Genomic DNA, 25,793 nt, shown 5'->3' with positions numbered 1-25,793 from the left:
GCTCCTATCCTTGCCTTTTCTTCGAAGCATTTCTGCTTTTCTCGAGAAAGAAAAAACTCATCAAGCATACGTGGCTATGTCACGGCAGCGCTGGGGCTGTTCTCACTTCTTCACTTTTCTACCATAATAACGACTCTCCATTTTTGGTTTTTCTGCGGGACAGATGGCACCAAATTGTACCAGTTTAGGATGGTTGAGATGTTTGTCGGTTTTTGTGAGGGCTACGGGAGTTAGTTGGTCTATAGTATACCTACCTACCATGATGAATCGATCTTGACTTCAGCGAGTCAAACAAGCCGTTTCTGACCTTGGAAATCGTGAGGCTCGAATATTGACCACAACCCCATCGCTCCACAGCCCCGTTCCAAACAGGAAATAGAAAATGCACCTGTTGAAAGGCCTGTCATTGGACGGAAGCCGGCATGCAGGCGCAGCGACAGCGATCTCGCTGATACGCAAATGGACGCCGCCACTCACGACCCTTTCTCGTTCCTTCCGCCTCCCCCTTGAGCTTGCAGAAAGGAGTATCCCAGATGTTACGATTAGCAATCACACTATATCCGCACCAGACAAGGATGCCAGCTTTCCAGCAAGGGCCCGGCAGAGCAGACCAGCCTGTTGGGATGAAAGGTCTCACCTCGGGCTGCAGCGCGGCGTTGGGCGAGGCGAGTCGAGTCGTGTCGCGACTAGCAGCGGAGCCGCGGAGGAAGGACGAGGACGCGGCCGCCCATACCAAGCGAGCACTGTTTCGCGCTACGTATACCTATGCGTGAGTCACTGTATCAGTCAAATGTCGGCGACTCAGCCCACAATGTGGTGGCCTCCCATCACACGTCACCTGCGCAGTCACACATGCTCCCACGGTTCAGACGATAAGGCAAAGGCAAAGGCAAGGGGGTGAGACAAACGAACAAAGAGAGGCTTGCAAGGATAAGAAATGCAAGTGCGGGAGGTCATCCTCCGGTGTAAGAAACGGGAAGCGAAGGAGGGTGAGCTGAGGTGGGGTAACAACTTTGATTGGGTTGGGTGTCTGGCTGACGCGATATCACATGATAGGGCGAAAGCGCGTCCGTGCACGCGGGATGGAACGCCGGAGCAGCGCAAATGAGGACGCCTTGGGGTGGCGAGGACTACAGAAATGTCGCGTGAGAGTTAGGATGCAGGGATGATTGCTTCTCTTGATGATCTGTTGGGTATAATCTGTGTCTAGTCGCTATGGTCCAGCGTTCCTTCGTCGGTGCTCAGAAGGATCTGCGAAGTGACTGACTGCAGGCGTGCAGTCAATCTTTCTATGCAGCGCGCTGACAGTACATAGCCATGTCCGCCAGTAAAAAACCGCGGTGGGTGCCCGGAGAAAATTGGGGTGCAGTAGGGTGGTAGTATAGGCGAACCAGTTTAGGCATCAGACCCCTGTTCCGGGGAACGCGCCCTTCTTGTTCAACACTACCATGCCGTGTTCGCGCGAGATATAGCCCTTCATGAGACCCTATGATGCTGATTAGCCTCGACGAATCAAGCGGGCCACGTCGACGTGGCAAGGCTGCCTAGACGGATGGCCCCCTCGGATAAGGCAAATAGAGACCGCGCTAAGCGAACGAGTGCATGAGACATGCAGGATAGATAGCGGAGATGGTGGAGGGTGGGTTAGGGTTTCCAGTGGTGTGGCAAAGATCGTAAGCGCCGAAATGAAAGTGACAACACACCTTGTATATCATGTTGGCCATCAGACACTCGACCTCGTCGTCCTCGACCACCTGGCCGCTGCCTGCTCCAGCCGTACCAATTCTTAGCGCCGCCACGAAATGCGCCGTAGGGATTCTAGATTTCCGGATCCTGTCCTTCTCCGTTTGTCCCTCCTTCAGATCCTCCCAGCCCTCGGCCAGAAACACCTTTCTGAGCAGATTACGCAACGCGATGTCGCGGCTGCGCTCGAGAGTAAGGAACACGCGACGCTTTACGAACTCGGGCTCGCCTTCAGCAAGTGCCTTGTCGAATCCCGAGAGGTCCCCCTTCCTGATGGAGCTGACAAGACCACCAAAGAGGCGCTTCAGGTGCGGGAATTCGTTAAGCAGCTCGGCAGTCGGCACGGTATGCTGCGTAATAAGACGACATGGAATCAGGTAGGTCAGGATCAGCCTGCATGCGTTAGTGGCTGGAGTGCCGAGATGCAAGTCGGCTCAAATACTCCTTGTTCTTCACGCTCTTCGCGTAGCATAAGTTCAAAGCTTCTGTCAAGCATGACTCCGCCTGGAGGGTGTCAGCACGGGGAGCGACTGGTCAGAGAACTGACGCCCACCTTAGTGTAGTCTTCCTGCAAGAACGAGATGACGCCCAAGTAGTACTTGTAGGTGACTCGATGCGATGCCGGGTACAAGTGGAAGGCCGGAAGATCATTTTGCGCTTCGATAGATCGAACGACGTTCTTTGACAGGCTGATAGCTTTAAGCTGTATGCTTGTAAGTACTAGTAGGTATTGCATGGTTACGTATCCCATTTACCTTGAAGTACGTCTTGAACTGGAGGTTGGCTATGCAGTATACACCCCACTTGCGGGACTGCATCATGTCCGGAGTCCTGCTAAAGTTAAGCCCAAGGGAGAAGGGGGCCAGCGCATATGAATGAACGCACCTATCACCCAGACACAGGGCGAAGATCCTGTTGAAGACACGTGCCGCCTCCTCGAGCTTCTCGCTCTTCTTGACAGCGGATACAACATCGTCCTGGAAGCCAGCGCTGAAAGCCACCGGTTTCGCCTTCGCCAGCTGCTCATCAGCTTTGATCGCAAACTTCCTCAGATTGTTTGCCGTGAAATATAGGGTAAAGACAGTCCAATGGGGTAGCGTTCCGTTCGATATGTACTTGATGAAGTTGCTGGTTATGTCCTTCCAGGCATCATACACGTCCATCAGTTGGCGGTCTGAAAGCTTGCCTTGGTTCTTAGCCTGGTCTGCCTTGAGTATCTTGTCCACGGCGCGCCAGTAGCAGACGACTATATCGAGCCATGCGGTGGCTTCGCCTGGCGACATCCCGCTGGTCCTACCGTACTTAAAGGCATAGCGTACGTCGCCTTCAATCTTGTCTTCATTCGATGCGCGCCAGAAGTCATAGAGACGCCCCGGGTCGCGCGATGGAGGGTCTGGGCTGAGGAAGTCAGCGACAGCCTGTGCCGAACCCGTGGCATAGGCGTCCTGGAAGGGCGCGAGGGCTTCCTGCATGTTCATGTTTAGTGTAGACAGAAGGTGTGCGGATCAAACCGAGTAGTCCGTTGTGGCCGCTGATGCCTGCGCAGCTCTCGAGCGCGGGTCAATGTGGTGCGCTACGCGTGGGCAAGTGTTGCTGAAGCGCGAAAAGTGGTTGTGATGGGAACTGGCCAGGCCCGGGGCCATTGCGTCAGTGTTTGGCCTGTTTGCTTGCCGATCGTCTCTAGTCCAAATCGGGCAAGCGCGCCCACAACGAAAATCGACCTGCGACTTCGACACAAGCTCGCGAAACCTCCACCACCACCCGGTACTAACAACACACAGCAAAAAGGTGAGATTCCCCGTACCGCTCCTCTGCCGCGCGAATATTAACCCCAGTGCAGATGGGTAAGCAATTCTTCTCTTCCTACGGCAGACGGTCCAGCAATTGCAGTCCCGCTTTCGAACGAGATCTAGACGCTCTATTCCTCCCGCAACAACAGGCGTTCGTCACTCGCACCCTTCGTCAGCCATATGAAGGTTGAGGACGAGAGGAGCCAAGAGGTGGTTCAAGGAATTTTTGTGTAGGGAAGCGCCCGATGGTCGGGGTGGGATTTTGGAGCATCTCCCATGCCGAACACACGATTACATTGCAACGTCACGCCTCGCTTCACACTGATACGCCGCCAGCGTCGGCCATGGCACTGCAATTGCTGGATGGAGAAGCCAGTGTATGAGTGCGTGCTGACTTGACTAGGTCGCCTTCAGGAATACCAGGTCATCGGGCGCCATCTGCCCACCGAGGCCAACCCGACCCCCAAGCTCTACCGCATGCGTATCTTTGCGCCGAACGAGGTCGTCGCCAAGTCGCGGTTCTGGTACTTTCTCGGCAAGCTCCGGAAGATTAAGAAGGCGAATGGCGAGATCGTTTCGATGAACCAGGTGCGTCCGCCGGGGCGGAGGGGCAAAACGCTGTCGCCCAAAATCGGACAACTGCTGACTTTGGCAGATCTTCGAGAAGCGCCCGCAGAAGGTCAAGAACTTCGGTATCTGGATTCGCTACGACTCGCGCTCCGGCACCCACAACATGTACAAGGAGTACCGTGAGATGTCGCGATGCGACGCCGTAGACTCTCTGTACCAGGACATGGCGGCCCGGCACCGATCTCGCTTCAGGTCGATTCAGGTACGCCATTCGCTTGCGGGACTCAGTGCCAGAATTAATCCCCTTTCTAGATCCTCAAGGTCGTTGAGGTCGAGAAGACCGCCGACGTCCGCCGCCCGTACATCAAGCAGCTCCTCGTCAAGAAGCTCAAGTTCCCTCTCCCCCACCGCGTCAACAAGAAGGCCAGCAAGAAGATCTTTGCTGCCCACCGTCCATCAACCTTTTTCTAAGCGTCTTCTTTCTTGGAGTGGGGTCTGGCTGGCGGGGATGATATGGCTTTCTCGGGCTCTTATGCATGGCTTCAAAAATGAAGTACACTAGGAACGAAACAAAATCCCTGATATCTACCATTTCTCAATCGAACTATGGACCATGTGAGCAGTCTAGGCTGGAGCACTCTTTTCCCCAGGGATGCCACTTATGCAGATGAACACAGTGGGTTGGACTCTGAGCTGGCTATGCCATAGTGTACAGGAATGACTTGGAACTTTGTCGACCGTATTCTTCCGAATGCCATGACACGTATCAGACGAGATGCCCAAAATGAAGGCAGTTTCGACATCGGGAAGAGATGCAGCCTGATAACGGGCCGGGCTATTACTTTCAGAAACCTCGAAAGCCATTTATTGCTAATGCTAATGTCTAGGTTCAAAGCTTGGGCTTCGTATCCGCTCCTATTTTCGGCCGCCTGACTACATCAATAGGCTGCCACCACGGGTACGCCGACACAGTCGTGTTGTCCATTGTGCCTGTGAACTGAGCAGGCCGCTTCTGCATGAATGATTGCACGCCTTCCTTATTATCTCTGTTCTCCAGAATCAGCTCCTGTTGCCATCCAAGCTCAAGAAATATCACTTACGCCGATGTAAACAACTCATACAGTATCCTTGAATCCAGCAAATGCTGTCCCTCGGGCGACCCTTTGTCGCGGTACATCATCTCTTTCATGAGGTAAGTCGACACCACACTCGTATTCTTAACAACCTCCTGCGCGATGTTTAGCGCCCTGGGTAGCACGTCGTCCGACCGCTCCAGCACCTCGGCGAACAAGCCGTCCCAGACCTTATCGCTCGCGGTATACGTGGATCCGGTGGTGATGGCCTGCATGGCGCGACTGTGCCCGATGAGCCGAGGCAGGAAGAAAGAGGAACATGCCTCCATGACAAGGCCACGGCGCGCGAAGACGAACCCGATTTTGGAGGCTTTGTGGGTGAGACGAATGTTCATGGGAAGCGTCATGGTGATGCCGACGCCGACGGCGGAGCCTTGGAGCGCGCCAATGGTCGGCTTACGACAGTTGTGAATTGCTAGGACGACTCGGCCGCCTCTATATCACTTCCATTAGCACCTCTCCGCCCATTCAATTGCGCAGCGAAGAGAGGGAGGAAGCGCACCCATCTCTGTGTTCATTGATGGGTTCATAGCCGCCGACGAATCCTACGTCTAGATCCGCACCTGCACAAAAGATCTTGCCCGCTGCTGTGAACACTATACACTTCACCCTATCATCGACGTCGAACATGCTGTAGGCTTGTTCAAGCTCGAGCATCATAGTATTCGTAAACGCATTATAATTCTTCGGCCGCCACAGCGTAAGTATAATAATCGAGGGATCTTTCTCGTAGTGCTGAGTCTTGATTTGCGTGAAGGGGAGGTCATTGTAGCTCTTTGGCAGTGTGGGCGGCGCTCGCGGTTCCGGCATGCTGAGCGAGTCGTGGATGGAGGTGGGCGAGGGAATGGCTTAGACGTACAGTAGGAATCCTAGAACCTAAATATGAGTCGTGACGGTGTCAGTAGTAGTAAGATCAAAGGCATTATCAATGTGTAGCTGTATGGCTAGCGCTACGTGGAGCTTGAGTGCGGAGAAGTCAATCCTGTGGTAGGCCGAGGTTCGACGTCGAGAGGCGTGGGTTCCGGCTTGGCGGACTGACAGATTCGTATTTCCGACTCGTGGGCTGCGACTACGACTCTGAGGGACGTTCACGTCGTTCTATACCTCCCTTTCGCAGCCTTCGGTGATGATGACTAGTTATCAAGAATTGCATACTGCGCACCGTGGTACAGGTAAGGGCGGATTAACTCGGGTCACGTTCGAGCTACATGTCGCAAGTACAACGCACCAGCCGTAGCACACCACCATCGAGTAGGAAGCAGCCCTAACTGAACAGAACCACTTCACTTCTAGCTAGTATCGACGAACGGCATCAGACGAGGCCCGCGAATCCTTTTCCGCCAGGTTATACACTGTACACAAGAAAAAGTGCTGAATGGACCAGCTGCGCTAACGGGTCACATCGCGGGATTGGAAAAGAGGAGCGCTGTCAGCAGCAACGTGCACCTTCATCGCAGTCTTCACTATCCCAACCTCCATCCTCTCAGCCTCCATCCGGGAATCCCGGAGGTGCCCCTTTGCGGCCAACGCCCCCTGTACCTTACCGGCATTTCTACTGGGGTTGCATACAGTATCATCATGGAAAAGAGAAGGGACTGGCGTTGAAACGCCTATGATGCCTTGCAGAGGCTCAAGAGAGAACGCAGAGGCTTGGAATACAAGATGAAGAAAGACGAGCTAGATCCTCGCATGCCGTCCCGAGATCAATCCCCTACACCGATCAGACTCACCGCACCTACCTGGGCACATATTGCGACCGAAGCCCACCAGGCCAGAGCCGGCCAAGCATTAAATTCACTGTGGTCACTTGCCGCAGCTGTCCGAAACCGAGCTTATTGTCCTCGCAAACCCGCTGCTGAACCGGCCTGCCAGAAACTCTGGAAGACGAAACGCTGCACATGATCTGGGGTGCAGCTGCGAAATCTGGAATCGCCATTCCACGACATTCGTTGCAATAAAGATACATTTCTACCGCTTATGCTTCGCTTATCTTATTGGGGGATCTGCAACCGGTAGAACGGAAGCCCAACGTCAGCAAGGCCGGCAGTTGCCTGCCGTATTGCGACAACTTCCAAATACCATGTCTGGATATGCGATTGGATAGCGCCGACGATCATAGCTTTTTTTCCTACAAAATTTCGATGACACGGGAACGAGGACTGCAAGGAATATTTGATGCCAAGAGCTGCTTGAGTGCTTTTATAGTGCAGCAAAGTACGTTCGTGAAACCTGAAACATGTTCTACCGTTCAGCATTTCAGAGGATTGACTCTTGGCCCACCCAGCTCTCGCCCGACCTTCGGCGCGGTCGATCAAATGGGAGATTCTATCCAGTGCATCGAGGTTCACCACGAGCTCTAGGGTCCGCTTGCTAAACGGACTGTAACTGGCATACCATTCGAAAGCGCCGAAGATATCCACGAGATCTTCAATGGACCTTGCCGCAATTCCCCGCAGTGGCAAATATCGTGGCAGGCATCAGAACCAGGGCATGGAAATTATTGTTCAGCGTCGGTAATAAGAGGACGAACAAGCTCAATCACAATTACAATTAACTACTTCAATCCGGGCGATGGTCATTGGATAGACGCGTCTCCCCTCATGGATCCTTTGGAAAACACGGCTACGCCCCCTTGACCGAGACCCCATTCGCATGGTAAAGAGCGCATTCAAGCTTTCTCTTGGTCAGCCTCCTCATATCGATCCAATCTGCGTCGGTATGCACTGCCGAGCAACGTGAAGGCCATTTAAAATATACAGCATGTACCACACAAACGCCCAGTGCAAAATTGGGAGTTGGGGAAGTGCCTAATACTATCGGCGACCTTGGGCGATGTATAAAGCGGGGTTTCCAGATTTAAGGGTTGGAGAAGCCGCTTCCTAACGTGTTGGTGGTACGACTGTCGACTCAGCATGGCCGGGAATGCGATTCTCAGTGCCTTCGTGGCGTCGTTGTGCCTGTCGTCAGGTGCTTCGGCTTGGCCCTTTGCCAAGAGGCAGACCCTCTCCTACGCCGATATCCAGAAGCAGGCTCTCGCCAACGCCAACAAGGTCCTAGATGGCACTTTGTCAGATGGCATGACCCGCACCACATGTAACAAGAACAATGTTGCCGTGCGGAAGGAATAGTGAGTGTCCGTTCACTTCATCTTCCCTGGGCTGTCATCGAGCACGCCTGAGGCGCTTCAAGTTACTCGTAGCCATCAGCCTCGGCACTCATAAAGCCAATAGCATACTGACCTTTCGTAGTGGCGACATGACAAAAGACGAAAGGCTCGAGTACATCAGAGCCGTCAAATGCATTCGGAGCAAGCCAAGCAAGCTTCCTGCCGGAAAGTATCCCGGTGCTAAGACCCGGTACGATGACTTCGTTGTGGTGCACATGAACATGACGCCGTCGGTCCACTCCACAGCCAACTTTATGCACTGGCACAGATACTACATCTGGTATGTCTCCCTATCACTAGCTCGAGAAACATCACTGACTCCGTCTAGGGCATATGAAACAGCCTTGCAAACGGAGTGTGAATACAAGGGCACCCAGCCGTACTGGAACTGGGGCAAGTACTCCGATCTCACCGTCTCTCCGATCTTCAACGGCGACGAGTGGAGCATGGGAGGCAATGGCGACTACGTCAAGCACAGCGGCGGTATGATGGGTATACCTGCTGGACCCGGAGGCGGCTGCGTGACCAAGGGTCCTTTCGGAAAGTAAGATCATAACCCTGAAGAATCTCTGTCCTCATCAACTAAGCTAACTTCCACTTCTTCAAAGCCTGACCGTAAGCCTTGGGCCCCTAATGTCTACTATGGACACCTCTCTCAAGATCCCGAGTAACCCCTCGCGCGACGGCTATGGCAACAACCCGCGCTGTCTGCGTCGCGACGTCAACAACTACTACATGACGCGATCGCTTACAATGAGCAACCTGGCGAACCACATCACAAGCAATAAGGCGATTGGTGTCTTCCAGTCCTCCCTGCAGAACGACTCGCCCACCATGCCTGCTATCCATAGCTCGGGTCACTTCTCTATCTGGGGTAAGCCTAGTATAGTTGGATCATCTAGAGAGTGGGCTAACGCGATGAACAGGTGACCCAGGAGGTGATGTCTATGTCTCGCCAGGTGAGCCAACCTTCTGGCTTCATCATGGACAACTAGATCGCCATTGGTGGATGTGGCAGAACTACGTTGAGGCTGAAGTCAAGACCCGAACGAGCCAGTACGAAGGTGAGCTGCCATCATTACAGTCGCCTCTCGTGCGCTCTCTGACATAGTCACAGGTGGAACCAACTGGATGAACCCCAACAGCGCCCCAGGTAAAGCAACTGACGCGCAGTGGCTGGATGTTGTGGCACCGGCGGGAAAGAACGGAATCCCAAGCAACCAGATCTTTTCGACCACGGCGGGGCCGTTCTGCTACATTTATCAGTAGGCTGTTGGTGGGCTCGGGGATGGCTCGTTTAGACTGGTACTGCTTGCTGCAAATTTTCTCGTTTGTGCGATCACCTTTCCCAACGTGATATCCTTTCAATCGGCAACCGGCAATCGCTCTCCCACTTCTCCTCTTACCGGACGGAAACACCCCTTCGCAGATGGGCCCTTACCGTCACATGCATGTCATCCACGGTCGAACGCACAGCCGGGCTAACGTCCGTAATGGCAGGGGCATTCCTTCGCTAGGCTTGAAATCTTTTAAGCCCTAACAGCATTTCGGCGTGCAAAATATGATAGAACGAGAGCAGTATCCGTGGACGGATTGGGATCATAATCCGTTTTTCTCCGGCTGCGACCTCATCTCTCCCATGAAGATACTGCGCGCTCTTATACCCAAGCATTGTCTTTTATTTCTTGTTCGGTCCGCTACAACACATCAACACTTGAGTTCTCTCCCTTCCGAGGTCCTTCGCCTGCCATTAGAAGCGACATCTGACCGTCAAAAGGGCTGTCTACTGATTTCTCTTTCACTTTCGCCATTACTCTTCGATATGGCAGACTGCCCAGGTATTCACGCTCAGCTTGGCGTGGGATTGTGGCAGCTTCGGATAACGCCCGACTCCTACAACGGACGGGCTGCTTCGGTATCTTGCCGTCCACCCCCAGACTTCATCCCGGTCCGTCGGTCGTATTGCGCGACACCCCCAAGTGACAAATACGCCGCCCCGAAAACGTACCGACTTCGGACGCACTAGTTGCCGTCTTTGATAATTTCGCCGTTATCGCGATATCCTAGAGCCTTAGCGACCCCTTAGACACATGGAGAATCCGTCAGTGTGCCCTGCCAGAAACGGAGTACAATGCCCACAGAGTCAAGAGGCCACGCTCAACTACGTACACATTCCACAGCCTCGTCGGACATTATAGAATAAGGCATGAAATGCAGGTCCGCCTGTTCGGGTCGCCTTTTCCTCGCGGACGCTTCTGGCGCTCTCGACAAATTTCTAACCGAACCCCTTCACCGCCACCAACGGGGAAGCAAGGTGACGAGAGCGCCATACTACCGGGGAAGCGGATGCCCTTGGGGAAGGAGTTCATTTGAGCCACTAGAAAAAGCACCTCACTTGGCGTATGCATCGGAATTGTTCCTGCATTGCTACCCACTGGATCTGGCCAACCACCCAAAAGGCGTTCATTCTCTGAATATGCAAAGGGTGTTATCACTGTCGATTTCGTTCTCCTTTTCTTCTCATATTATTCCCTTTTTTCGCCACCTATTTCCCATATATCGTGAGTATACGTCTACACAGTAAGAAGAGTCCTTCCATGGCGTACAAGGTGTTGGCATTTTGAATTCCCGCTCGTTTGGCGTTGACCCCTCCTCTAAATTCAAGATAAGCATGGGTCTTCGTATCCGCGGGTGGCGACCAATCGGAACGCTTACCATAAGGGCGGATCGTGAACCTGCATCCGATGAAACTGGCAAGACTTGGATTCGGTCCGACTTCTCTCTCCGTCATCGACCACTGTCACTCTGGATTGGCGCGAGAAGCGGGGGGCGGGTGATTGACATGGGGTACGAAGCGAAGAAATTGGCCAAGGCCTTGACATCAGGCCATCCGACAGCCACGAATACTCCAGGCAAGAGATGTCACTCTGTGGGACATTGGGCGTTTTCAGCAGGCGTTCCTGGGAGCCCCGTGGCGTGAAGGAACGGCGAGGCTAGGCACAGCCCGTTGACAGGCCCGGCCTTGTTTTGCATCCTCGAGGGGAGGGACGAGAGCAGAGAGCAAGGCACGTCGAGCTGGGGAGGAAGCGATGTGGCAGCAATTGTTTGACCAAGCATCTGTCTCCCAAACTTATGCAGGGCCCGGAGGAAGCCACTTGAAGGCCTTGATCCCTATCCCCGACAAAACTTAGATGCATGTTCATCTCTCCCAAATGTTCTGAGGGATCCCGTCGATCTAAATCTTACATATACCGAAAGCGTCGGCAATCTGATGTAGTGCATCGCAGATCCACTCCACTACCGGTACTCTTCAGTCTCTCACGATGGTTACCATGAATCATAACTATACCAAGGGCCAGATGATAGGTCTGGCCTTGGGTTTTATGATACCTCCTGTTCTATTTGTTGGACTTCGTCTGTGGGCGAAGACTCTTTCGGCCAAACGTCTTGCGTGGGACGACTATCTCACGATCGCAGCGCTCGTAAGTGTACCCAACTACAACTGACTGTGCTCAGAGACAGCCGTGCTAATGAATGACAGCTGGTATCCATCACATGTTGTGCCTTGCAGTTAGCCAGTAAGTCTTCACTGGCTCTACCAACGAGGAGGTTGTAACACAATAGCGAATAGCTGCAATGCATGGCCATTTGGGGCAGCACCAACCCCAATATCCAGATGGGTCGCCAATCATGGACGATCCGGGATTGATATTTTTTGAAGAGGTAAGTGTAATGCTCTAGCTATGCTTATGCTGAATCCCATGCTGACTTTTCTACTCAGACGAAATTCGCTATCAACTGTGTCTCCATCCTCGGCCTCGGGCTCATCAAATCCTCCATCCTCGTTTTATACAAGAACATCTTCCGTGTTCGCAAGTTCCAGCTTGTCATTTACGGAATGCTTGCGTTCGTAATCGGATGGACGATCAGTTTCTTCTTCTCACACCTGTTTACCTGTTTCCCCATCACGGTCTTCATCGAACCATACTACGGCAACAAATGCGTGAAGACGGTGCCGATGTTCATGGCGCTTTTATTCACGGATGTCATCGCCGACGTTGTTATCCTCGTTTTGCCGATCCCCATGATCTTAAGCATACAACTGCCGATGAAGAAGAAGTTGGCAGTGATCGGAATGTTGGGTTTGGGTGCCGCGTAAGTGTCGCTGGACCTGCTGTTTTCAAGGCGGCATCTTTGCTAACAAATGTAGCGTATGCGCTGTCAGCATCACTCGCGTCGTGGCAACGTATGCGATTGCCGAAGAATACATCAAACATTCAAACGACGTTATCTACTACACCGCTCCCGTCTTCTTCTGGACCAATATCGAGCTCTCCCTGGCAATCGTATGCGCGTGCCTTCCCACTCTGCGACCAATATGGCTCCACTTCTTCCCCAAACCTGTAGCGACACAATCGGGTTCGGGCTACGGATACGGTTCATCAAGGCTCGCTGGGACGAAGAATAGCAGCCTCGGAGTCAAGTTCGGCCGCATGCCGTACGAGGAGATTGAGGAGTTGGAGTTGACTCGCCACGAACAGCTTCCTTCTTTACCCCATAACGGGGTCATCGTAAGGGAAGTGACTATCCAACAGACAACTGAGCAGTCGGAGGACTCGAGTACGACTAGCTTGAGAGGGAAGAGCCTCGGTGCGTAAACGGAGTTGCATGAGCCATGGTGACGACGCTCAATTTCCTCTATAAGGGGCTTGCAGCGGTCGCAGACTCTGTGACACTCATTTTTTACTACGAGCCAGGAGCTCGGGATGCGGGACATTTTGCTAGATACCAATAGATTCTTTTGCTTTCGGGACGCCGTTGAGGGGGCCGAGAGAGCGGAAATACGAAGGCAAAGACGCCACAGGCAATCTTGGAATCACTCTCATGCAAGGACGCCCAGGCGGCACACTCAATATTGTATGCAGGCTGCGTGTTCTACCTCGCGAAGGTCCCCAGCCCGTGTTTTGTCCGTAAAACGAGTAATGTGTACCTATGTAAGGAATTTGGGCGAACAGAACCTCACCGTTTAGCAGGCTGGACCAGCCGTTCGGCGTTGAGAAGGAAAGCGGCATTTCTTTGCGGCAACCGCCACCGTTGGAGAGTACGAGAGACATTGTTGGCGGATTTACCAAGGACCGCAATTCGTTTCGTATACCAAGCTCGCTAAGACTCGATCTAGATATCTCCTCCGCTTAACTCTATTAGGGCCGATGGATCCCGGTCCGCTACCCCCAGCGCCACGGCAACACTGCATGAGATAATTTCTAGTCGTCCTATCGCTATGCGTGGAGTTGTCTGTGCTTCAGGGACCTCCTTGCATGTCAGTCGACCTCCGCCGCTGCACGCTGTGGACTTCCAAGGTTCTTAAATATCCGCCACGTGCCTGCCATGCACAGCGTCCTGGGCAATCACACCTTCCTTCCAACAGCCTGAGAAATCATGAGGGTGCTTCTGTGTCTGCAGCTGTGGATCGCGGCCATCTCTGCGCTCGCTCTGAGGGCTTCTTCTATCGCTGCGGACTTGCAGTCGTTGGTTTCGTCTTCTCCCGTCTCCGTCGAGCTGCGAGCGAGATGGAGCTCTTACAATGCACCGCTCCCATCCGTCGTCGTCAATGCGACCAGTGAGAAAGATGTCGCGGCCGTGGTACGTTTCGAAGCCCTCGGATAACCTTCCAAGCGAGCCCTGCTTACCATCGCCCGAACATCTAGGTCAAATACTGCGCGAAGAACAAAATCCCGTTCCTTCCGCAGAACGGCGGCAATGGATGGGGTAAAACCTTCAACCTGGGCACCAACGGCGTCCTGCTCAATCTGGCCGGCCTCAACCAAGTCACCATCGCCAAGGACAAGAAGTCAGCCGTCATCGGCGGCGGAGCGATCATCAACGACACCATCAGAGCAGCGAATGCCGCCGGCGCATTGGTCCTAACCGGCAATTGCAACTGCGTGGGCACGCTTGGAGCACTCCTCGGTGGCGGCTATGGCAACATCATGGGCGAGCACGGCTTCGGCGTCGACAACGTTATCTCGATGCGGGTCGTGACTGCAGCCGGAAACATCCTCACCGTCTCGAGCACATCTAACCCGGACCTATTCTGGGCGCTTCGGGGCGCGGGACCGAACTTCGGCGTCGTGACGTCTGCAACCGTGAAGGCCTGGCCAGCTACGACTCAGGACCGGACGTCCTGGCTCATGACGCTGGTCTTCGCGCCCGAGCAGCTGACCCAGGTGGCGCAAGCAATCCAAGATCTTCCCCTGGCCCCCGCGCAAAACGTCTACCTGTACCTCACGAATTCGGGCGACGCATCCAACTCGCCGGCAGTAGTCGTCACAGGCTTCCTGCGCAAAGGAACGGAAGCAGCCGGACGCACCGCGTTTGCTCCCTTATATGCTCTCGGGCCCCTTGCGAACTCTAGCGCTGTGACCCCGTACACATCGTGGAATGCCGCCGGCGACGGATTCTGTGCTCGCAACCAACGCAAGCCCGCTTACAGCACTACCATCAACCACATGAAACCGGAGACTTGGCCTGAAATCTGGGACCTGTACACCACGTTCCAGAAGAAGCCGGGCGCTCAGAATACTGCCGTACTGATCGAGCGTTACAATCTGACCCAGGCGGCGGCCGTTCCCGCGGGCTCGACAGCGCTCCAGGAGGCTCTTCGCCGCGAGGCGTTTGCTCAGGCGATTGTTATCCCTTGGTACGATGATGCGACGTATGATGCGGAAGCGGAGGCTTTTGGTGCGAAGCTGAGAGGGATCTGGAGTTATTCGGCAAGCCCAACGGTGAATCCAACGTAAGTCACCCGCGGATGTTCGAGTGCATCCACGTTTGAACCATGTGCTGACATTTGATAGATATATCAACTTTGCTCATGGTGACGAGCAGTTGCAGGCTATCTATGGGTCAGCTCTCACGCGGTTAAAGCAGCTCAAGAAGACCTGGGATCCTACTGGGGCGTTCAGTCAGTGGTTCATGATCAAATAAGCTGAGTGCTAAGCCAGGGGGTTGAGCAGTCAGTAGAGGGACGCGACGGTCACGGATGGCCGGTATTGCGCGAATGTGATTACAGAGAATAATAAATCAATATTGACTTCCGTTCAATAGATTCCGGTGCAAGCGTTACACTTACGTACCTCTCGTATCATTGCCCTCAAGCTCAATGGCCTGTTTGCGGGTGCTAAAGCTTCGAGCTCGTTCCCAACGCCTTCCGCACCAGCTCCAGTGCCCGTTCAGCCGTGCCCCTAAGTTTGTTAGTTCCTTCTACTATACCCAACAGGCAAGAAAACGCAGCTCCCAGCTTACCAAGAAGACTGATACCCAGCCCCAGCATGCCCATAATTATGCACAACAGGCACGCCATTGCTCCACTTCTCCAGCTCGATCCTCGGCCCACCCTTGCGAGAAGCTATTTCCATCAGCACACAATCCCCCTGCATCGCGCCAACTACCACAAAGAAAAAGAGGGGGGAAGTCACTCACGCCGTAGTCCTACATTGTGGCTAATTACCTGCAGATCCTCAGGCCTCCCCAGCTCCGGGCACAACTCACAGCACCTCCTCATAATATCCGCCGCCAGCTGCACATCCACCTCGGCACTCCAATTGCCGTCCTGCCGACTCCCGCCAAGGATAACGCCCCCGCCGTTCGGCCGCGGAAACACATACGTCGTCTCCGGGTCGATTCGCTTCGGGCTGCGGAAGTACATGCGCGGAATGGGCGTTTTGGGCTCGGCGATGAGGACCGTTTGGCCGCGCGTCGGGTACAGGTTGGTGTCGCGGACGTCCATGAGGGAGAGGGAGCCGAGCGCGGAGCAGTTGACGAGGAGGGTGGTGCTGGGGAAGTCGGATAGGAGGGAGATGAGCGAGGGGTAGTGGCGCCGGATGAGGGCGATGTGTGAGCTGAGGGCTTGGGCTTGCAGCCTGGAAGAAAAAAGAGGGTTAGCGCCTGTGTTTACAATATAATAGAAGGCCTCAGTTGAACCAAGCCTGAACCTACCAATTCAGATAAACCTGCGTATTAATCCGAAACGTACTCTTAAAATCCAGCCCAAACACCGCTCCCTCCGGCAATTCCTCTTTACTCAGCTCTTCCAGCCCCCCAACCAACTCCTCGTACCAAATCCTACCCGTCTCCTCCGTAAGAACACCCACCTCCTCAATCTTCCCATCGAAAACACCCCACATCCCCATCCGCCCAATCCCCACCTCCTCCCCCTTCCCCTCCACATCTACCATCTGCGCAAACTTCTTAAACGTCACGCGATCGTAGTGCTCCAAGGGTCCGTTATCGTGCACCATGGACGACCAGTTGGCGCCGGCCCAGGGAGACGTGTACTCGATGGAGCGGTCGCCCGGGAAGTGCTTTGCTACGATGGTGATGTGGGAGGTGGGGTAGGCGGCGCGGAGGGTGAGGGCGGTGGTGAGGCCGATGACGCCGGCGCCGAGGATGAGGAAGTTGGGTTGGTCTTTTGATGCCATGATGGAAGGAGGTTGTTCGCTTAGTGATAAGTATGCTAGTACTAGGAGGTGCTTTAAGGGTTAGATATGACGATAATGGTGCAGATAGTGAGGCTGAAATTTTTCGTAGACGAGGAAGAAAAAGAGACAACGCGAGGGGATATATGCAGATGAAAAGAAGGAGTAATAGGAGAAGAGCGAATTGAATGACTTATCATCCTCGGATCACTAAAGAACCGTCCTGCTCTTGTATTCCCCTCTCCGATCACGAATCCCTTCTCCGACGGAGAAGCGCCGAGAAGAAAAGGCTCAACCTGACCCGCTATCGGTCAAACGAGAATCGGACGATAGAAGACACCCCAAAGGGCAGGGCTAACTCAAGAAATCAACTCACCTGCAGCTCGAGCACACAATATTCGCTTTGTGTCGGGATGGATGGTATGAGAGCGGTTGACAAAAGTAACGATATCGGAATGCCCAATTGGTACTAGCGTGCTACCGCAGCCTCGTATCTCGATTTCACAGAGCAGACCATGCAGGCCTCAGGCTGAGATATTCCGAAAAGATTGTGTTGGAGCAAGACCTGCAAGTCTAACCTCATAGAAAGCCATGCATATTGGGCCTCAAAACAGCACGCAAGTGAGACAGTTCGTGCCGTATATTGAACCGTTCCGATACAAATTTATATATGAATATGATGTAATACTCCACCGGTATCCATCAGCATGCTGGCCCCTTACACTAAACCAATGCTCCCTTGGCTCTCATACTCTAATAAGCAACCATAGCATTCAACCCCTGCATCTCGCGGTCAAAGTTCTTGTGCTGCGAGATGGCATAGGTGTATGCATCGATGAAGTGCTTCGCACCCTTTACCATCTTGATGGCCTCCTTGAAGCTCTCGGGTTTAACCTGAGCTGCAGTGACAACACCATACGAGTCGACAACCTCGCCAGAGGTGGAGAACTCCATACCGGGAAGATCGCAAGCGTCGCGGACAAACTGAACAGCCTCACTAGTAGCGCCAATAGCTTTGAGGTGACCAAAGGCTTCTCGGACCCAATGGACGGCGCGGCCGCTCTTGCGCAGAGTTTCGATCGACTGAGCGCCACCAGGAATAAAGACGCTGTCAAAGAGCGTTGAGCGCATACCTTCGAGGTGGTGGTCCGCCACTACGCCTGTACCGGTGTTTCTATCCTCGCCTGCTGCGAAAATCTTGTTGCGCCTTGGGCTGATGGTGAAGGGAAGAGCACCAGCAGCTGTAAGGGCACCCTTGATGCCGTTATATGCTACCGGGTCATAGCCATCGGCAATGATGATGGCGACCATGCGAGTGGCAATCGTCGGCTCAGCTGGGGCATAGTCGAGCTGCGACAGGCCTTTCGCGGTCTTGTTATGCCTCTGCCGCGTTGACTGCTCTGGCATCTTGCCACCAACCATCTCAGCAACATCTTGAGCTAGCTGCGGATCGATCTCCGCTATACGCGTGGTCATGCGCTCGTATACGATTGGGTCATCGCAGTGATCAAGTTCAAATCCCAAAGCGTTCAGGACGTGAGATTTCTCGGGTGCCGAGAGAGAGTTGTAGAACAGTTCAGCTTGGTTCTTGTGTTCCTTGAACTTCTTGCTCCTCATGCGAGCCTTAATGCCAGCAATCTTCTCGGGATAGTCGATGTAAGCACCCTCTTCCTTGGAGGCCGGAGGGACTGCCTGGAACCGATTGGGCCAGTAATTGACCGTACCTTTGGTGATGGTATGTCGCATAGCACCATCGCGGTTGAAGTTCATGACGGGGCAGACAGGCTTGTTGATGGGTAGCTCCTGCCAATTGACTCCCAATCGGCTCAGCTGAGTATCGAAATAGGAGAAGTTACGTCCCTGAAGGAGCGGATCGTCACTGAACCCAATACCAGGAACGATATGGCTTGTACAGAACGCGACCTGTTCGGTCTGCGTGAAATACTCGTCAACATTCCTGTTCAGTTCGAGCTGGCCGATGTACCGGATCGGCACTAGCTCCTCCGGCCAGACCTTGGTGGCATCGAGAATATCAAAGTCGAAGTCGTGCTCCTTGGATTCTGGAATGACCTGAATGCCAAACTTCCACTTCGGGTATGCGCCACTCTCGATCGCCGTCCACAAATCCTTGCGGTGGAAGTCTGGATCTTGTCCCACAATCTTCAGAGCCTCGTCCCAGACGAAACTGTGAACGCCCAACTCCGGTGTGTAAATGAACTTGACAAAGTGCCGCTCGCCTTTGTCGTTCGTGAGCGTGAAGGTGTTGACACCAAAGCCTTGCATCATGCGATATGATCGAGGAATGCCTCGATCAGACATGGCCCAGAAGAACATGTGGGTTGCTTCGGGGTGCATGAACTGGAAGTCCCAGAAGTTGTTGTGGGCGGTTTGGGCCTGTCATGGTCAGAATTAAGTAGTCGCAGACGACCAGGCAACATACCTGTGGAATCTCATTGTGCGGCTCGGGCTTGCCTGCATGGATGACGTCCGGGAACTTCATTGCATCCTGAATGAAGAAGACTGGGATGTTGTTTCCAACGATATCCCAATTGCCTTCCTGGGTGTAGAACTTGACAGCGAAGCCGCGGACATCGCGGACGGTATCTGCGGACCCTCGGCTGCCCAGCACGGTCGAGAATCGCACGAAGATGGGCGTCTCGCGCGAAGTGTCTGTGAGGACACCGGCTGAAGTGACGTCTGCGGCCGACTCGAAGAGCGTGAATTTGCCGTGGGCGCCTGCGCCTCGGGCATGGACAACACGCTCGGGGATACGTTCGTGGTCAAACCGGTGGATCTGTAGCCGTCAGATGTCATAGGCGAAGGCTTTAGGGAATTGATACGTACCTTTTCTCGAGCAAAAGGATCCTCCAAGAGCATGGGACCTGTCTTGTCCTCATTGACTACCTTCAACCAGTCATCCGTATCGTTCTGCTTGACCCCATAATCGGTTGTGATCCTATGGCTCTTGTCGTGCACATCTTTGGTGTCTTGTGTAAGGTCGGCGACCTTCTGAGTGCGCTCTCCCGTCATGGTTTTGACTTTCTCGGAAGCACTAGCGATAATCTGCGAGGCCATGGAGCTGTCCAGCGAAGCAATTGAAGTATCCGGTGGTCGGAAAACAGCAATTGGAAAGATTGTACATCAGTCCGTCGCGCGGGGCAGCATATAAAGCACTGTCTTCTTCGCAGTCACTATGACGTAGGAAATAACATCACGTCCCTACCCGCATTGTCTACCGTGAGGTCTCAACCTTCATGCCACGCGCTCGCCCGTTGAGCTCCAATGTGGCTACTGCGACGCGTAGTTGGCGAGTTGCAGACCTCTTGGCCAATAGGCATTTCGATGATGTCGAGCTTTCGTCGAAGAATGCGCGCGTCTGAGCTGCCGAGGAACACTAGCGCGCTCATGGAGATGGTACTTTGCCATATTCGCCTTTTCCGATCGGATCCAGAATCCGACTGCTGAGAAATGGACTGTGTTTTGCAGGCAATTCCAGTTTTTGCCCCTGGAGCTCCAAGGCCATCAATAATGACGGAGATGGTTTGCAGGTGGAGAATCGAACACCATGGATGTTGCGGGGCTTCCTGGATCGTGGCTGCCGCTACTCTAGAAGGGGTGAAGCGTAAGAAAGCACGTGACTTACCCCTCTCCAATCAAGTCCTCATTTGACGGCCATCTCTCCCCCAACGCCGGACGTAGAAGCGCAACCGCAATGGATTGACGAATGTCTTTCAAAGTGAGAAGCCCCCTGTATGGGCGAGCGAGGGGCCTGTTCTACCTTCAGAGCGCGAGATGGAAGAAACCGCCCGCGGGCAGAATGAGTGGCAAATCTGCTGCCGGCGCATCCTCAACCCCTCCAAATTGAACGTCTTCCTCGAGATAGTCGTTTACTTCATGAGGCTGGTAGGGATGTCACGGTCCTTCTGAGACAAGGCGTTTTCTCTTGAAACTCAGAGATGATGAGAGCTCAAAGTATTTTCCGAAAGGTGTCCAATCATAACCCAGCCGGAGGCCCCTCTGTCGAGGTAGTTTAACACAACGTTAAATGATGGTAGCCGCACGCTAGGCTGAGCCCGCGAGGCTGACAGCTTTCTCGACCTTTCTTTCCCTCCAGACAACAAGCCGTTGCCATGGTATTCTAGGAATCGGAGAATCAATGGAGGCTTTCCGAGCCGTTGTCTCTTGCCATGCATGTACCTATAGTCTGCATTGCGCGCAGTAAGGATGATATCTCTTACATCTGCCTACGCACTGCTTTTTCCTAGTTCTGCTTTTTGTGCGAGATGGGCGCCATCGGTCCTCGCTACTATGGTCCATCTGCAGCATTTGTGATACAATCGCTGAGGTGCATCTTTCGCGGCATCGACCTACCGTTTCCATGGCTTGGCACATAGAAAGGCGCTTTGCAGCAAACGTTAGCGCGAGCCACCTCTCCTCCTCCAACGGGCCAGACACCAGATCATGTCAGGCGCGCATACGACGAGCACAACCGCGTTGTCAGATTCGAGGTGCTCCATCGTGGCTTGCATCGTGGTGGAGATGTGGGGGTACACAGCGGGACGCTGCTGTGAGATCCCCTATCGCTTGTGGCTTGATCGCTCTGCCTGGGAGTGAATCGATCTCAAGCTGGAAGATCATGTGGAGACAGCGCTGGTGCAAATGGTACGTGACGGTTCGAAGTATACGCCAAAGGATACATATGTAAGATACCATCGTGCATTTGAGGTGGTGTTGAACAGAAGCGACCTCTTGGCGGAAGTCTCGGAGATAAGCCGGTCATTGGCGCTGGGTTGTGCTACGCCGCTCAATAATCGGTCAACGAGATGGCGTGTGTCGTAAAATATGCAGCCGGGTATCTGGTGCGAAAAAAAGAAAGGCAATGCGAAGATGCAACAGTAGCGTGAGGCGTTGATGCCTGACGAGCAATACCTAGAAAGCCTCCCGCTCTCAGGTCCAGCGATCGCTCGTCGCGAATCCGCACCAATGCAAAGCCGGGTTAGACGATCTATTCTGGTTCGTTTTCTCGTACGCAGGGATGTGTTCGAGTAAAATCGTCTGCGGCCCATCAGTTCCATCCTTGCACTAGGTGCTTCTGCTATGCAGAGGATACCTGGCTTCTGGCTTCGTACTCGTTTTTGCTCGTTGGACTTGATGCTCGGGTAGGTCGGGAGATCCCGCAGTCAAAATTGAGGCCAGCTTGCCATAAAATCTCCTGCGCCTGTGATGCAACATCCCAACCAGAAAGAGTATGGAGACCGAGGTCTAGAGGCATGAAGCTTCTGCCCGGGGAACAGCCCGCCATATGAGGGGGGTCTTCGCCTAACAAGCGGGGCATTTCCTTGCTACGAAAAGAAGTACAGAGGGTCGGCCCCCTCAGCGATGGAGATGCATGCACCAAAGACCGTACAAGGGTTGGATATTGGAAGTCTCAGAGTCGTCTGCTCGGAAAGTGAACTGATGTTCGCAGTCCTAGTAAGAACGATAGGAGAAACCAAACAAGACCATCTCTACCTTGATAAGGTAAACCAATGCATGCTGCACCATATTGGCACTCAAGACATTGGAACGAAAGCCGAACCAAGTAGATGACAGATCACTGAAGCCGATACAACGCCACGGATGGTGGAGGTGGATGGCGTCTGCACCTGCGAGGCTAAGTGACCCGGAGAGGATGCAGTAGGCAGGCGTGGAAGAATAAGAGCAATGCGTAACCACAGAATCGTGGGAGGAGAACTTACCCATCAATCCGAGGACCAAAAGCTTCTTGATCCTTACTGTATACAAACGAGAGACGATCCGTCGCTGACTGGATGTCATGGCAAGGCCCCGCATTGCGTGTGAAGGTCGGCGTCAAAGATACCCGGCTGGGCTAGCTATTACCCCGCAAGGAGCTGAAAGAAGTGCTTGACGGGCTACCAGACTAGCCATGCTCTAGGAGACGCGGGTCTGCGAAGCATAATGTTCTGGGACGAGTCGGTCCTGTGGTCGACATCAGGCAAACTCAGCGTCTTCCCGATGCGAGGCGATGCTGTTGCTGCGTCTGCGTCTGTAGCGGGCTGATGTGCACCTTGGTTTGGAGAAATGCGTTTACTCGGCACCCAGCTCACATACAGGCAAGGAGACCCAGTAGTAGCTACTCGCGCCGATCAACCCTGTCGTCAACGTGGAAGCCGACTGGAGCTGAGCGCCCTGGGTAACCGAGCATAGCCGGGGGAATTAGAGCAAAAGGGCGCCACGAAGAAGGCTGGTAGAGAGGCCCGAGGTGAGCAAGGAGAAAATCGGAGTCTGACACATGCTCAGCTACGCCGGCCGCGCTGCGAGCTCTCATTGTGTGGAGAGCTGGAGACGATGGCGCAGGTCGGTGGTGGGTGATCCAAACGAACTAGTATGGAGGTAGGTTGTCGAGTGATCGCAGCATGAAACGGCAGTTTCACTTCGCAAGGCTGCCGAGGGCGATCTCGACCAGCGTCGTCGACGGCGGCGCCCCTTTTCTATCTCCGCTGCGGCGTCAAGCGTCGAAAGCGCTCTGCAGCATCGTCAAATTTTGTCATGCCATGCCTCCGTTTTACGATCGACGTCCGGGCCGGCGCGCTAGCACAGAAGCGGCAAGGCGTTGGCGCACGGTCAGCAGCAACCCTTGCCGCCGTTTAACGATGATACAGAAAGTGACAGGAGACCCAAGCGCGCCTGTACTTCAGACGTTTGTCTGCAGAAGAGACTCTTGCGTCCAAGACGCCGCCGGCGACCTGCCGCCGTCTTCACGCGCACCCTGATGGCGACGCCCGGCAGTTACGCGGATTCGCAGCCGGCGCCTGCAGCAGCTTCTCTCCGGGACTTGGCACCACTTTTCCCCATCGCGCGCATCGTACGGTGTTGCGTGTTCAAGCCCTGACTCGGCGCCGTAGATGGGGTTTATGGTTTCCAGTTTTCTCAGTTTAATCTCGAGCGGTGGCAGCCTCCCGCCGCCGCGAGCAAACGAGCGGCGGCGCCCATTGGGTCGAGACGGCCGTCTTTCACACGCCGTCACGCCGCACTCCATCTGGCGTTGCTGTGCTCCACGCAAGGGCGGCTCTCAATGTTCCACCCGTTGGCGTTGCTGCAGGCCGGCCGCACGGGGTCCACTTTCGATGATTGTTCCTCAGGCTTAAAAAGAGGTCGCAGCAAGGCAGGGGTGCCATGTGGAGACGCGCTGGAGTTCACAGGGAGACATGGGGTAGAGGGCTCGCGGCGATGCTTAGACAGGTAACATTTGGAGAGACCTCTCACCCTCTGCGTCTCCGACGGGCATGATTCAAGACGGCCTTTTCCCCGACTAAACTCTGTTTTCCCAAACGACGCGGAGCATCGGAGACACTGCCGGCGGCCGGCGGTGCTGCAGGCGGCCTTCTTGGTCCGTCAATACTTGCGGCATGGCAGCAAACGTTGTACCGAGGGTTGCAGGCACAGGAGGCGACCACAGGGCTGAGCTGGTGGTGTTCCTGCTTGCCGTCGAGTCGGCGTGACTGGAGCTAGGCGGCGTCTCTTCCGCCAGGATCTGCCCGAGTGCAGCATGGCGTTTGCGCGCCGGCTAATGTATCTGGCTCTAGCTGCTATCAAGCAGCAGCGGTCCCTCCAGGCCCGTCACCCTCGCCCTGCCATGTGACGAGCGTCGCCGCCGCCGCCGACAGCAGCGGACTGGCGTTCCAGAGGCATCGCGGGGTGTGCCTCCGGAGGGCGCCGGCAGCGAACAGCAATGCGCCGGCGCGTCGCGAGGCCGGCACGAGAGCGCTGGCGCGAGGGCAGCAGGCGATGGCGACGCTCGCAGCGCAAGCAGTCTGCGCTGGACGCACGGCGATTGGATGCAGCCCGCTAAGGCCGTCACCAACAGAGCGCTGCAGGCGGGCGCTGGATAGGCCTGGGATGACCCATGCTGCGCGCTCCCTGCCCTAGTCGCGCTCCCGCACGGCCTTTGCCAACGGCTGTACAAGACTGTCGCAGTCCATGTTGCAAAACGGCAGCGGCAGTAATCTAACAGCTTGCGAGAAAGCACCGTCTGCTCGGGTTGCTTGCGATGCCTCTCTTATAAAACCACCCCACGGCCCAGCCATCCCGTTTGGACCCTCCTCTGCCAATTCCCCTCCCGCACTTCTCAATTGCTCCGCGCCGTCAGGTACCTTGCTCGCCCTCACGCTCCTGCGCCTGCGACTCCGACTCCTGCTCGCCGTCGCACCTCCACGCCGCCGGCAGCATCGCCCGCACCGCCGTGGTCGTCGTCCGCCCCTGCCGTCCCTCTGCTGTCGCGCGCCTTCCATTGTGCTCCGCGAGCAGAAGGCGCTCCCCGCAGCCCCGCCAATCAGCGCGCCACGGAACCGCCCCGCCTTCCAGCTTCACCACCTGCGCGTCCTCGACCGCTCCCGTTCCACCACGCCCAATTCGCCCGCCCGCCCCGCCCGCCGCAGACATGTGTACTCGCGTGATCCATGTCTACGCATGCAACCACCGAGTGGAAGAGAAGGCGCCGTGCGCGACATCGAGAAGTGCAAATTGCGGCGTCCTCAACACCAAGACGGTCAAGCACGACGAGAAATGTGATCATTGTGACCACTGACAGGTACCGCCCTATCACATGCGCCGTCGCAAGTCCCACCCTCTGACAAGTGTGCGCGCAGAGTGCCACCGCAGACTTTATCCGGACGACACCCCATGACGGCCGGTGGCACGCAGACGGGTGTCCGCAGTCGACGCGCAGACAGCTCGCAGAGCACACGTCTGCTCGACCTCCTAGACCCCGGGCGCACTGAGCTACCATAGCTCGCCCGCCCGGGGCTGCATTTCACGGCGTCACGGAGACAAAAGTACAGGCGTTCGACGGGCATTGGGATCCACTGGGGCCATGGACCTTCGCGAGTCCGGCGTTCACTATGGGCTGGTGTTG

At 54.8% G+C, this 25,793-nt stretch overlaps 11 protein-coding genes across 11 annotated transcripts; 6 read left to right on the top strand and 5 right to left on the bottom strand.

Moving 5' to 3' along the window:
• Positions 1 to 1,021: 1,021 nt before the first annotated feature.
• BU26DRAFT_521008 (uncharacterized protein) lies at positions 1,022 to 3,359 on the bottom strand. The gene is made up of 6 exons (XM_033829432.1): positions 2,629 to 3,359; positions 2,499 to 2,574; positions 2,297 to 2,446; positions 2,186 to 2,247; positions 1,704 to 2,136; positions 1,022 to 1,486 (listed from the first exon to the last, which is right to left on the bottom strand). Exons 1-6 carry the CDS (start codon positions 3,219 to 3,221, stop codon positions 1,403 to 1,405), a joined length of 1,398 nt encoding a protein of 465 aa, XP_033681560.1. The 5' UTR covers positions 3,222 to 3,359; the 3' UTR covers positions 1,022 to 1,402.
• A 450-nt stretch (positions 3,360 to 3,809) lies between these two features.
• BU26DRAFT_606788 (60S ribosomal protein-like protein L18a) lies at positions 3,810 to 4,956 on the top strand (the record flags this gene model as incomplete). Its single annotated transcript, XM_033835691.1, has 4 exons — positions 3,810 to 3,870; positions 3,937 to 4,121; positions 4,189 to 4,365; positions 4,416 to 4,956. The coding sequence occupies 4 exons, from the start codon at positions 3,810 to 3,812 to the stop codon at positions 4,572 to 4,574; spliced, it is 582 nt and encodes a 193-aa protein (XP_033681559.1). The 3' UTR covers positions 4,575 to 4,956.
• Positions 4,957 to 4,992: 36 nt separating this feature from the next.
• BU26DRAFT_430692 (ClpP/crotonase) lies at positions 4,993 to 6,046 on the bottom strand (the record flags this gene model as incomplete). Its single annotated transcript, XM_033823899.1, has 3 exons — positions 4,993 to 5,149; positions 5,204 to 5,671; positions 5,739 to 6,046. 3 exons carry the CDS (start codon positions 6,044 to 6,046, stop codon positions 4,993 to 4,995), a joined length of 933 nt encoding a protein of 310 aa, XP_033681558.1.
• Positions 6,047 to 7,666: 1,620 nt separating this feature from the next.
• Positions 7,667 to 9,817, top strand: BU26DRAFT_48745 (Di-copper centre-containing protein). The gene is made up of 6 exons (XM_033825945.1): positions 7,667 to 8,363; positions 8,485 to 8,682; positions 8,731 to 8,946; positions 9,011 to 9,276; positions 9,329 to 9,466; positions 9,520 to 9,817. The coding sequence occupies exons 1-6, from the start codon at positions 8,149 to 8,151 to the stop codon at positions 9,669 to 9,671; spliced, it is 1,185 nt and encodes a 394-aa protein (XP_033681557.1). The 5' UTR covers positions 7,667 to 8,148; the 3' UTR covers positions 9,672 to 9,817.
• Positions 9,818 to 10,518, top strand: BU26DRAFT_48622 (uncharacterized protein). Its single transcript, XM_033825911.1, has one exon. The coding sequence runs from the start codon at positions 9,964 to 9,966 to the stop codon at positions 10,426 to 10,428; it is 465 nt and encodes a 154-aa protein (XP_033681556.1). The 5' UTR covers positions 9,818 to 9,963; the 3' UTR covers positions 10,429 to 10,518.
• A 1,104-nt stretch (positions 10,519 to 11,622) lies between these two features.
• BU26DRAFT_48625 (uncharacterized protein) lies at positions 11,623 to 13,122 on the top strand. The gene is made up of 5 exons (XM_033825913.1): positions 11,623 to 11,884; positions 11,944 to 11,980; positions 12,034 to 12,125; positions 12,184 to 12,557; positions 12,613 to 13,122. Exons 1-5 carry the CDS (start codon positions 11,726 to 11,728, stop codon positions 13,058 to 13,060), a joined length of 1,110 nt encoding a protein of 369 aa, XP_033681555.1. The 5' UTR covers positions 11,623 to 11,725; the 3' UTR covers positions 13,061 to 13,122.
• A 523-nt stretch (positions 13,123 to 13,645) lies between these two features.
• BU26DRAFT_521004 (FAD binding domain-containing protein) lies at positions 13,646 to 15,501 on the top strand. Its single transcript, XM_033829431.1, has 3 exons — positions 13,646 to 14,045; positions 14,111 to 15,198; positions 15,260 to 15,501. The coding sequence occupies exons 1-3, from the start codon at positions 13,842 to 13,844 to the stop codon at positions 15,387 to 15,389; spliced, it is 1,422 nt and encodes a 473-aa protein (XP_033681554.1). The 5' UTR covers positions 13,646 to 13,841; the 3' UTR covers positions 15,390 to 15,501.
• BU26DRAFT_521003 (uncharacterized protein) lies at positions 15,469 to 17,231 on the bottom strand. Its single transcript, XM_033829430.1, has 4 exons — positions 16,401 to 17,231; positions 15,885 to 16,324; positions 15,708 to 15,810; positions 15,469 to 15,646 (listed from the first exon to the last, which is right to left on the bottom strand). The coding sequence occupies exons 1-4, from the start codon at positions 16,880 to 16,882 to the stop codon at positions 15,583 to 15,585; spliced, it is 1,089 nt and encodes a 362-aa protein (XP_033681553.1). The 5' UTR covers positions 16,883 to 17,231; the 3' UTR covers positions 15,469 to 15,582.
• Positions 17,232 to 17,555: 324 nt separating this feature from the next.
• Positions 17,556 to 20,067, bottom strand: BU26DRAFT_487726 (catalase-domain-containing protein). Its single transcript, XM_033825957.1, has 3 exons — positions 19,724 to 20,067; positions 19,320 to 19,673; positions 17,556 to 19,273 (listed from the first exon to the last, which is right to left on the bottom strand). Exons 1-3 carry the CDS (start codon positions 19,952 to 19,954, stop codon positions 17,633 to 17,635), a joined length of 2,226 nt encoding a protein of 741 aa, XP_033681552.1. The 5' UTR covers positions 19,955 to 20,067; the 3' UTR covers positions 17,556 to 17,632.
• A 1,290-nt stretch (positions 20,068 to 21,357) lies between these two features.
• BU26DRAFT_48569 (uncharacterized protein) lies at positions 21,358 to 22,151 on the bottom strand. The gene has a single exon (XM_033825893.1). The coding sequence runs from the start codon at positions 21,952 to 21,954 to the stop codon at positions 21,514 to 21,516; it is 441 nt and encodes a 146-aa protein (XP_033681551.1). The 5' UTR covers positions 21,955 to 22,151; the 3' UTR covers positions 21,358 to 21,513.
• A 2,681-nt stretch (positions 22,152 to 24,832) lies between these two features.
• BU26DRAFT_520999 (uncharacterized protein) lies at positions 24,833 to 25,469 on the top strand. Its single transcript, XM_033829429.1, has one exon. It carries the CDS (start codon positions 24,860 to 24,862, stop codon positions 25,448 to 25,450), a length of 591 nt encoding a protein of 196 aa, XP_033681550.1. The 5' UTR covers positions 24,833 to 24,859; the 3' UTR covers positions 25,451 to 25,469.
• Positions 25,470 to 25,793: the final 324 nt, after the last annotated feature.

This window comes from Trematosphaeria pertusa (genome assembly GCF_010094035.1).
Source record: "Trematosphaeria pertusa strain CBS 122368 unplaced genomic scaffold BU26scaffold_10, whole genome shotgun sequence".
Taxonomy (NCBI): domain Eukaryota; kingdom Fungi; phylum Ascomycota; class Dothideomycetes; order Pleosporales; family Trematosphaeriaceae; genus Trematosphaeria; species Trematosphaeria pertusa.
Note: the sequence above shows the minus strand (reverse complement) of the source record. Positions and strands in the feature narration are given on the sequence as shown.

Coding starts and splice junctions, on each gene's coding strand:
- BU26DRAFT_48622 (XM_033825911.1), top strand. CDS start 9,964: ATGATAGAACGAGAGCAGTATCCGTGGACGGATTGGGATCATAATCCG.
- BU26DRAFT_48625 (XM_033825913.1), top strand. CDS start 11,726: ATGGTTACCATGAATCATAACTATACCAAGGGCCAGATGATAGGTCTG. Junction 11,981..12,033: donor TTGTGCCTTGCAGTTAGCCA/GTAAGTCTTCAC, acceptor AATAGCGAATAG/CTGCAATGCATGGCCATTTG. Junction 12,126..12,183: donor GATTGATATTTTTTGAAGAG/GTAAGTGTAATG, acceptor TTTTCTACTCAG/ACGAAATTCGCTATCAACTG.
- BU26DRAFT_520999 (XM_033829429.1), top strand. CDS start 24,860: ATGTTGCAAAACGGCAGCGGCAGTAATCTAACAGCTTGCGAGAAAGCA.
- BU26DRAFT_487726 (XM_033825957.1), bottom strand. CDS start 19,954: ATGGCCTCGCAGATTATCGCTAGTGCTTCCGAGAAAGTCAAAACCATG. Junction 19,674..19,723: donor ATCCTTTTGCTCGAGAAAAG/GTACGTATCAAT, acceptor TGACGGCTACAG/ATCCACCGGTTTGACCACGA. Junction 19,274..19,319: donor CGCACAATGAGATTCCACAG/GTATGTTGCCTG, acceptor TGACCATGACAG/GCCCAAACCGCCCACAACAA.
- BU26DRAFT_48745 (XM_033825945.1), top strand. CDS start 8,149: ATGGCCGGGAATGCGATTCTCAGTGCCTTCGTGGCGTCGTTGTGCCTG. Junction 8,364..8,484: donor GTTGCCGTGCGGAAGGAATA/GTGAGTGTCCGT, acceptor GACCTTTCGTAG/TGGCGACATGACAAAAGACG. Junction 8,947..9,010: donor ACCAAGGGTCCTTTCGGAAA/GTAAGATCATAA, acceptor ACTTCTTCAAAG/CCTGACCGTAAGCCTTGGGC.
- BU26DRAFT_48569 (XM_033825893.1), bottom strand. CDS start 21,954: ATGGAACTGATGGGCCGCAGACGATTTTACTCGAACACATCCCTGCGT.
- BU26DRAFT_521004 (XM_033829431.1), top strand. CDS start 13,842: ATGAGGGTGCTTCTGTGTCTGCAGCTGTGGATCGCGGCCATCTCTGCG. Junction 14,046..14,110: donor AGAAAGATGTCGCGGCCGTG/GTACGTTTCGAA, acceptor CCGAACATCTAG/GTCAAATACTGCGCGAAGAA. Junction 15,199..15,259: donor AGCCCAACGGTGAATCCAAC/GTAAGTCACCCG, acceptor GACATTTGATAG/ATATATCAACTTTGCTCATG.
- BU26DRAFT_521003 (XM_033829430.1), bottom strand. CDS start 16,882: ATGGCATCAAAAGACCAACCCAACTTCCTCATCCTCGGCGCCGGCGTC. Junction 15,811..15,884: donor CCACAATGTAGGACTACGGC/GTGAGTGACTTC, acceptor TGATGGAAATAG/CTTCTCGCAAGGGTGGGCCG. Junction 15,647..15,707: donor GCTGGGTATCAGTCTTCTTG/GTAAGCTGGGAG, acceptor TAACAAACTTAG/GGGCACGGCTGAACGGGCAC.
- BU26DRAFT_521008 (XM_033829432.1), bottom strand. CDS start 3,221: ATGAACATGCAGGAAGCCCTCGCGCCCTTCCAGGACGCCTATGCCACG. Junction 2,447..2,498: donor AGTTCAAGACGTACTTCAAG/GTAAATGGGATA, acceptor ACAAGCATACAG/CTTAAAGCTATCAGCCTGTC. Junction 1,487..1,703: donor TGGCCAACATGATATACAAG/GTGTGTTGTCAC, acceptor TCAGCATCATAG/GGTCTCATGAAGGGCTATAT.